Source organism: Oncorhynchus masou, unplaced genomic scaffold, assembly GCF_036934945.1.
Source record: "Oncorhynchus masou masou isolate Uvic2021 unplaced genomic scaffold, UVic_Omas_1.1 unplaced_scaffold_10361, whole genome shotgun sequence".
NCBI classification, from domain to species: domain Eukaryota; kingdom Metazoa; phylum Chordata; class Actinopteri; order Salmoniformes; family Salmonidae; genus Oncorhynchus; species Oncorhynchus masou.
The window spans coordinates 1-9,238 of NW_027000060.1; the positions used below are offsets into that span (position 1 = coordinate 1).

The 9,238-nt window shown below is 66.9% G+C and overlaps 1 protein-coding gene across 1 annotated transcript; it reads right to left on the bottom strand.

Moving 5' to 3' along the window:
* Positions 1 to 34: 34 nt before the first annotated feature.
* LOC135528797 (hornerin-like) lies at positions 35 to 9,177 on the bottom strand (the record flags this gene model as incomplete). Its single annotated transcript, XM_064957857.1, has 4 exons — positions 35 to 2,817; positions 2,927 to 3,628; positions 3,721 to 5,336; positions 5,456 to 9,177. Coding segments are annotated over 4 exons (8,823 nt in total), but the record flags the coding sequence as incomplete, so codon positions are not given.
* Positions 9,178 to 9,238: the final 61 nt, after the last annotated feature.

The following is a 9,238-nucleotide window of genomic DNA, read 5'->3' on the forward strand; positions in this document are numbered from 1 at the left end:
CCTGGCCTGTGCTGCCTGACCTATGCTGCCTGACCTGTGCTGTCTGGCCTGTGCTGCCTGACCTGTGCTGCTCTGACCTGTGCTGCCTGGCTTCGGCCTGTGCTGCCCGGCCTATGCTGCCTGGCCCTGCTGTCTGACCGTATGCTGTCTGACCTGTGCTGTCGGCCTGACCCCTGCTGCCCTGAGCCCTGTGCTGTCTGACGCCTGTGCTGCCTGACCTGTCTGCTGCCTGGCCTGTGCTGCCTGGCCCTGCCTGCCCTGGCCTGCTGCTGGCCTGGCCTGCCTGCTGCCTGGCCTGCTGTCTGCCTGCTGCCTGACCTGTGCTGTCTGGCCTGTGCTGTACTGCCTGACCTGTGCTGCCTGGCCTGTGCTGTCTGCTGCTGTCTGGCCTGTGCTGCCTGGCTGACCTGTGCCTGCCTGGCCTGTGCTGTCTGACCCTGTGCTGACCCCTGGCCTGTGCTGCCTGACCCCTGACCTGTGCTGTCTGGCCCTGACCCTGTGCTGCCCTGGCCCTGTGCTGTCTGGCCTGTGCTGTCTGACCCTGTGCTGTCCTGACCCTGTGCTGCCTGGCCTGTGCTGTCTGGCCCTGTGCTGCCTGACCTGTGCTGTCTGGCCCTGCCTGCTGCCTGGCCTGTGCTGTCTGACCCTGCTGCCTGACCCTGTGCTGTCCTGACCCTGTGCTGTCCTGACCTGTGCTGCCTGGCCTGTGCTGTCCTGGCCGTATGCTGTCTGGCCCTGTCCTGCCTGGCCTGTGCTGTCTGGCCTGTGCTGTCGCCGCCCTGTGCTGTCTGACCTGTGCTGTCTGGCCCTGTGCTGTCTGACCCTGTGCTGTCTGACCCTGTGCTGCCCTGGCCTGTGCTGTCTGCCCTGTGCTGTCTGACCCTGTGCTGTCTGACCCCTGTGCTGTCCTGACCTGTGCTGCCTGGCCCTGACCCTGTGCTGTCTGACCTATGCTGCCTGGCCTGTGCTGTCTGGCCCTGTGCTGCCCCTGGCCTGCTGCTGCCTGGCCCTGTGCTGCCTGACCTGTGCTGTCTGACCCTGTGCTGCCTGGCCTGTGCTGTCTGACCTGTGCTGTCCTGCCCTGTCTGGCCCTGTGCTGGCCTGACCCTGTGCTGTCTGGCCCTGACCTGTCTGGCTGTCTGGCCTGACCTGTGCTGCCTGACCTGTGCTGTCTGACCTGCTGCCTGTGCTGTCTGACCTGTGCTGTCTGACCCTGTGTCTGGCCTGGCCTGGCCCTGTGCTGTCTGACCTGCTGTCTGACCTGCTGCTGCCTGGCCCTGTGCTGCCTGAAGCCTGCTGCTGGTCTGACCTGTGCTGCCCTGGCCTGTGCTGCCCTGGCCTGTGCTGTCTGACCCTGTGCTGTCTGACCTGTGCTGTCTGGCCTGTGCTGTCTGGCCCTGTGCTGCCTGCCTGTGCTGCCCTGGCCTGTGCTGTCTGGCCCTGTGCTGTCTGACCTGCTGTCTGGCCCTGTTCTGCCTGGCCTGGCCTGCTGCCCTGACCTGTGCTGTCTGACCTGTGCTGCCCTGGCCTGACCTGTGCTGTCTGGCCTGTGCTGTCTGCCCTGTGCTGCCTGACCTGTGCTGCCTGGCCTGTGCTGTCTGGCCCCTGTGCTGCCTGGCCCTGCTGTCCTGACCCTGTGCTGTCTGGCCCTGTGCTGTCTGACCTGTGCTGCCTGGCCCTGTGCTGCCTGGCCTGACCTGCTGCCTGGCCTGTGCTGCTGCCTGGCCTGTGCTGCCTGGCCCTGACCTGTGCTGCCGGACCCTGACTGTGCTGTGCTATCTGGCCCTGTGCTGTCTGGCCCTGTGCTGCCTGCCTGTGCTGCCTGACCTGTGCTGCCCTGGCCCTGGCCTGTGCTGTCTGACCCCCTGGCCTGTGCTGCCTGACCTGTGCTGTCTGACCCTGTGCTGTCTGACCTGTGCTGTCTGGCCCTGTCTGCCTGGCCTGTGCTGTCTGGCCTGCTGCCTGGCTGTCTGACCCTGTGCTGTCTGGCCCTGTGCTGTCTGGCCTGGCCTGTGCTGCCTGACCCTGTGCTGTCTGGCCCTGTGCTGTCCTGACCTGTGCTGTCCCCTGGCCTGTGCTGTCTGTCCTGTGCTGTCTGCCTGTGCTGCCTGACCTGTGCTGCCTGACCTGTGCTGTCTGACCTGTGCTGTCTGACCTGTGCTGTCTGACCTGTGCTGCCTGGCCTGTGCTGTCTGGCCCCTGTGCTGTCTGGCCTGTGCTGTCTGGCCTGACTGCTGCTCTGCTGTGCTGTCTGGCCCTGTGCTGTCCTGGCCCTGTGCTGTCCTGACCCTGTGCTGTCTGACCCTGTGCTGTCTGGCCCTGTGCTGTCTGACCTGGCCTGACCTGTGCTGCCTGACCTGTGCTGCCTGGCCCTGTGCTGTCTGACCTGTGCTGTCTGGCCCTGGCCTGTGCTGCCTGGCCTGTGCTGCCTGGCCTGTGCTGTCTGGCCCTGTGCTGCCTGTCCTGTGCTGTCTGCCCCTGTGCTGCCTGGCCCTGTGCTGTCCTGGCCTGCCCTGCTGCCTGGCCTGTGCTGTCTGGCCCTGTGCTGTCTGACCTGTGCTGTCTGGCCCTGGCCCTGTGCTGCCCTGGCCCTGGCCTGTGCTGTCTGACCTGTGCTGTCCTGACCCTGCCTGGCCTGTGCTGCCTGCCCTGGCCTGTGCCCTGGCCCTGTGCTGCCTGACCTGCTGTCTGACCCTGTCTGGCCCTGGCCTGTGCTATCTGGCCCTGTGCCTATGCTGTCTGGCCTGTGCTGTCTGGCCCCTGTGCTGTGGCCCTGACCTGTGCTGCCTGGCCTGTGCTGCCCTGACCTGTGCTGTCCTGACCTGGCCCTGTGCTGTCTGGCCCTGTGCTGTCTGGCCCCTGTGCCTGACCTGTGCTGCCTGACCCTGTGCTGTGGCCCTGACCTGTGCTGCCTGGCCTGTCTGACCTGTGCTGCCTCTGGCCCTGTGCCCCTGGCCTGCTGCCTGACCTATGCTGTCTGGCCCTGTGCTGTCTGGCCTGTGCTGTCTGGCCTGACCTGTGCTGCCTGGCCTGTGCTGCCTGGCCTCCTGTGCTGGTCTGACCTGTGCTGCCTGGCCTGTGCTGTCTGACCTGCTGTCTGACCTGTGCTGCTGACCTGGCCCTGTGCTGTCTGCTGTCTGGCCTGTGCTGTCTGACCTGTGCTGCCTGACCTGTGCTGGCCTGTGCTGCCTGGCCTGTGCTGCCTGACCCTGTGCTGCCTGGCCTGTGCTGTCTGACCTGGCTGCCTGGCCTGTGCTGTCTGGCCCTGTGCTGTCTGACCCTGTGCTGTGGCCCTGGCCTGTGCTGTCTGACCTGTGCCTGCCTGCTGTCTGGCCCTGCCTGTGCTGCCTGGCCTGACCTGTGCTGTCTGACCTGTGCTGCCTGGCCCTGGCCTGTGCTGCCTGGCCCCTGTGCTGTCTGGCCCTGACCTGTGCTGCCTGCCCTGTGCTGTCTGGCCTGTGCTGCCTGACCTGTGCTGTGGCCCTGGCCTGTGCTGTCTGGCCTGCCTGTGCTGCCTGGCCTGTGCTGCCTGGCCTGTGCCTGTGCTGTCTGGCCTGTGCTGCCTGGCCCTGGCCTGTGCTGTCTGGCCCTGCCCTGTGCTGTCTGGCCTGACCTGTGCTGCCCTGACCTGTGCTGTCTGACCTGCCTGGCCCTGTGCTGCCTGACCTGTGCTGTCTGACCTGCTGCCCCTGTCTGCCTGTGCTGTCTGTATAGCCTAACCTGTCTGCCTGGCCTGTGCCCTGGCCTGTGCTGTCTGGCCCTGTGCTATCTGGCCTGTGCCCTGTGCCTGACCCTGTGCTGCCTGGCCTGTGCTGTCCTGACCCTGTGCCCTGACCTGTGCTGCCTGGCCTGTGCTGCCCTGACCTGTGCTATCTGGCCCCTGGCCCTGTGCTGCCCTGGCCTGTGCTGTCTGGCCTGTGCTGCCTGACCTGTGCTGCCTGGCCCTGACCTGCTGTCTGGCCTCCTGGCCTGTGCTGTCTGGCCTGTGCTGTCTGGCCCTGGCCTGCTGTCTGACCTGTGCTGCCTGGCCCTCTGCCTGGCCTGTGCTGCCCTGGCCCTGTGCTGTCTGCTGCCTGGCCCTGTGCTGCCTGGCCCTGTGCTGTCTGCCCTGTGCTGTCTGGCCCTGTGCTATCTGGCCTGTGCTGCCCTGGCCTGTGCTGTCTGGCCTGTGCTGTCTGGCCTGTGCCTGGCCTGTGCTGTCTGGCCCTGACCCCTGTCTGGCCCTGTGCTGCCTGGCCCTGGCCTGCTGCTGCCTGGCCCCTGTGCTGTCTGACCCTGTGCTGTCTGGCCTGGCCTGTGCTGTCTGACCTGTGCTGTCTGACCTGTGCTGTCCCTGTGCTGTCTGGCCCTGGCCTGACCCTGTGCTGTCTGGCCCTGTGCTGTCTGGCCCTGTGCTGCCTGTGCCCTGCCCTGTGCTGCCTGACCTGTGCTGCCTGACCTGTGCTGTCTGCCCTGCTGTCCTGACCTGCTGCTGCCCTGACCTGTGCTGTCTGACCTGTGCTGTCTGGCCCTGTGCTGTCTGGCCTGTGCTGTCTGACCTGGCCCTGACCCTGTGCTGCCCTGCCTGTGCTGCCTGACCTGTGCTGTCTGACCTGTGCTGTCTGCCCTGTGCTGTCTGGCCCTGTGCTGCCTGGCCTGTGCTGTCTGGCCCTGTGCTGCCTGGCCTGCTGCCTGCCTGGCTGCCTGGCCTGTGCTGTCTGGCCTGTGCTGTCTGACCTGTGCCCCTGACCTGTGCTGCCCTGGCCTGGCCCTGTGCTGTCTGACCTGTGCTGCCTGCCTGTGCTGCCTGGCCCTGGCCTGTGCTGTCTGACCTGCTGCTGCCTGCCCTGGCCTGTGCTGCCTGACCTGTGCTGCCTGGCCCTGACCTATGCTGCCTGACCTGTGCTGCCTGGCCCTGGCCCTGTGCTGCCTGGCCTGTGCTGTCTGACCCTGTGCTGTCTGACCCTGTGCTGTCTGGCCTGTGCTGTGCTGCCTGGCCTGTGCTGCCTGGCCTGTGCCTACCTGTGCTGTCTGCCTGTGCTGTCTGACCCTGTGCTGCCTGACCTGTGCTGTCTGCCTGTGCTGCCCTGGCCTGTGCTGCCTGGCCCTGTGCTGTCTGACCCTGTGCTGTCTGACCTGCTGCCTGACCTGCTGCCTGGCCTGTGCTGCCTGGCCCTGCCCTGCTGCCTGGCCCTGTGCTGTCTGACCTGTGCTGTCCTGCCTGTGCTGCCCTGGCCTGTGCTGTCTGACCTGTGCCTGTCCTGCCTGTGCTGCCTGACCTGCTGCTGCCCTGGCCTGTGCTGTCTGACCTGTGCTGTCTGACCTGTGCTGCCTGGCCTGTGCTGCCTGGCCCTGGCCTGTGCTGTGGCCTGACCTGTGCTGTCTGGCCCTGCCCTGCCTGTGCTGTCTGCCTGTGCTGTCTGGCCTGTGCTGCCTGACCTGTGCTGCCTGGCCTGTCTAGCCTGTGCTGTCTGACCTGTGCTGCCTGCCTGTGCTGTCTGGCCTGTGCTGTCTGACCCTGTGCTGTCTGCCTGTGCTGCCTGGCCTGCTGTCTGGCCTGTGCTGCCTGCCTGTGCTGCCTGGCCTGTGCTGCCTGGCCTGTGCTGCCCTGGCCTGTGCTGTCTGGCCTGTGCTGTCCTGACCTGTGCCCTGGCCTGCCTGACCCTGCCCTGGCCTGTGCTGCCTGGCCTGTGCTGCCTGGCCTGCTGCCCTGACCCTGTGCTGTCCTGGCCCTGTGCTGCCTGACCTGTGCTGCCTGGCCTGCTGCCTGGCCTGTGCTGCCTGGCCTGTGCTGTCTGGCCCTGGCCTGTGCTGCCTGGCCTGTGCTGCCTGGCCTGTGCTGCCTGGCCTGTGCTGCCTGGCCTGTGCTGCCTGGCCCTGGCCTGTGCTGCCTGGCCTGTGCTGCCCTGGCCTGTGCTGTCTGACCCTGTGCTGTCCTGGCCTGTGCTGTCTGACCTGTGCTGCCTGACCTGTGCTGCTGGCCTGGCCTGCTGCCCTGGCCCTGACCTGTGCTGCCTGACCTGTGCTGTCTGGCCCTGTGCTGTCTGGCCTGTGCTGCTGGCCTGGCCTGTGCTGTCTGGCCTGTGCTGTCTGGCCCTGGCCTGTGCTGTCCTGGCCCTGCTGCCTGCCTGGCCTGTGCTGCCTGGCCTGGCCTGTGCTGCCTGACCTGTGCTGCCTGGCCTGACCTGTGCTGCCTGACCTGCTGCCTGGCCCTGCCCTGTGCTGCCTGGCCTGTGCTGTCTGGCCCTGTGCTGCCTGGCCCTGGCCTGTGCTGCCTGGCCTGGCCTGTGCTGTCTGACCTGTGCTGTCTGGCCTGTGCTGCCTGGCCTGGCCTGTGCTGTCCTGTGCTGTCTGGCCTGTGCCTGGCCTGTGCTGTCTGGCCCTGGCCTGTGCTGTCTGGCCTGTGCTGCCCTGGCCTGCCTGTGCTGCCTGGCCCTGGCCTGCTGTCTGCCCTGTGCTGCCTGGCCCTGACCTGTGCTGCCTGGCCCTGACCTGTGCTGCCTGGCCTGTGCTGTCTGACCTGTCCTGCCCTGTGCTGTCTGACCTGTGCTGTCTGGCCTGGCCTGTGCTGTCTGCCCCTGTGCTGTCTGACCCTGTGCTGCCTGCCCTGTGCTGTCTGGCCCTGTGCTGTCTGACCTGTGCTGCCCTGACCTGTGCTGCCTGGCCTGTGCTGTCCTGGCCCTGTGCTGTCTGGCCTGTGCTGTCTGACCTGCTGCCTGACCTGCTGCCCTGGCCCTGTGCTGCCTGGCCTGTGCTGCCTGGCCTGGCCTGTGCTGCCCTGGCCTGTGCTGCCTGACCTGTGCTGCCTGGCCTGTGCTGCCTGGCCCTGTGCTGCCTGGCCTGTGCTGCCTGGCCCTGCTGGCCCTGGCCCTGTGCTGACCTGTGCTGTCTGGCCTGTGCTGCCCTGGCCTGTGCCTGGCCTGTGCTGCCTGACCTGTGCTGTCTGCCCTGCCCTGTGCTGCCTGACCTGTGCTGTCTGGCCTGTGCTGTCTGGCCTGTGCTGCTATCTGGCCTGTGCTGTGGCCCTGACCCTGTGCTGCCTGCCTGTGCTGCCTGGCCCTGTGCTGTCTGGCCTGCTGCTGCCCTGGCCTGTGCTGCCTGACCTGTGCTGTCTGGACCTGTGCTGCCTGGCCCTGACCCTGCTGGCCTGCTGTCTGCCCTGGCCTGTGCTGTCTGGCCTGCCTGACCCTGCCTGGCCCTGTGCTGTCTGGCCCCTGTGCTGTCTGGCCCTGTCTGCCTGTGCTGTCCTGACCCCCTGTGCTGCCTGGCCCTGACCCTGCTGCTGCCCTGGCCTGCTGCTGGCCCTGTGCCTGTCTGCCTGGCCCTGCTGCTGCTGGCCTGGCCCTGGCCTGTGCTGTCTGGCCTGTGCTGTCTGCCTGGCCTGACCTGTGCTGCCTGGCCTGGCCTGTATCTGACCTGTCTGACCCTGTGCTGTCTGACCCTGTGCTGCTGGCCCTGACCTGTGCTGTCTGGCCTGTGCTGTCTGCCTGTGCTGTCTGGCCTGTGCTGTCTGGCCCTGACCCTGTGCTGTCTGGCCCTGTGCCCTGGCCTGGCCCTGTGCCCTGGCTGACCCTGTGCTGTCTGACCTGTGCTGCCCTGGCCTGACCTGTGCTGCCTGGCCTGGCCTGCTGCCTGGCCTGTGCTGTCTGACCCTGTGCTGTCTGACCTGTGCTGCCTGACCTGTGCCCTGCTGCCCCTGGCCCTGTGCTGTCTGGACCCTGTGCTGTCTGGCCTGTGCTGTCCTGACCCTGTGCTGTCTGACCTGTGCCTGGCCCTGCTGCCCTGCCTGACCTGTGCTGCCCTGGCCCTGTGCTGCCTGACCTGTGCTGTCTGACCCTGTGCTGTCTGACCTGTGCTGCCCTGGCCTGTGCTGCCTGGCCTGTGCTGCCTGGCCTGTGCTGCCCTGGCCTGTGCTGCCTGGACCCCTGTGCTGCCTGGCCTGTCTGCTGCCTGGCCTGTGCTGCCTGACCTGTGCTGCCTGGCCTGTGCTGTCTGGCCTGTGCTGTCTGACCTGCTGCCCTGGCCTATGCTGTCTGGCCCTGGCCTGTGCTGCCCTGGCCTGTGCTGTCTGACCCTGTGCTGCCTGCCTGTGCTGTCTGGCCTGTGCTGTCTGGCCTGTGCTGTCTCCTGACCTGTGCTGCCTGACCTGTGCTGTCTGGCCCTGACCTGCTGTCTGCCTGTGCTGTCTGGCCCTGACCTGTGCTGCCTGGCCTGTGCTGTCTGGCCTGTGCTGCCTGACCTGTGCTGTCTGGCCTGTGCTGTCTGGCCTGTGCTGTCCTGGCCTGTGCTGCCTGGCCCTGTGCTGTCCTGACCTGTGCTGTCTGACCTGTGCTGTCTGACCTGGCTGCCCTGGCCTGTGCTGCCTGCCCTGTGCTGCCTGGCCTGCTGCCTGACCTGTGCTGTCCTGGCCCTGTGCTGTCTGCCACCATGCTGCCTGGCCTGTGCTGTCTGACCTGTGCTGCCTGACCCTGTGCTGCCTGGCCTGGCCTGTGCTGTCTGGCCTGTGCTGTCTGACCTGTGCTGTCCTGACCTGTGCTGCCTGGCCTGACCTGCTGTCTGACCCTGTGCTGTCCTGACCTGTGCTGTCTGACCTGTGCTGTCTGGCCTGACCTGTGCTGTCTGACCCTGTGCTGTCTGGCCTGCTGCCTGACCTGTGCTGTCCTGGCCTGTGCTGTCTGACCTGTGCTGCCCTGGCCCTGTGCTGCCTGCCCTGTGCTGTCCTGACCTGTGCTGTCTGACCCTGGTGCTGCCTGACCTGTGCTGTCCTGACCTGTGCTGTCTGACCTGTGCTGCCTGATGTGCTGCCTGACCTGTGCTGCCTGACCTGTGCTGCCTGGCCCTGTGCTGCCCTGACCCTGTGCTGTCCTGGCCCTGTGCTGCCCTGGCCCTGGCCTGTGCTGCCTGGCTGTGCTGCCCTGCCTGACCTGTGCTGTCTGGCCTGTGCTGTCTGGCCCTGTGCTGCCTGACCTGTGCTGCTGACCTGTGCTGCCTGCCCCTGCCTGACCTGTACTGCCCCTGGCCTATGCTGCCTGGCCCCTGGCCTGTGCTGCCTGTGCTGCCCTGTGCTGTCTGGCCTGTGCTGCCCTGACCTGTGCTGTCTGGCCCTGGCCTGTGCTGCCTGGCTATGCTGCCCTGGCCTGTGCTGTCTGACTGTGCTGCCTGGCCTGTGCTGCCTGGCCCTGGCCTGTGCTGCCTGGCCTGTACTGTCTGACCCTGTGCTGTCTGACCTATGCTGTCTGGCCTGCTGCTGCCTGGCCTG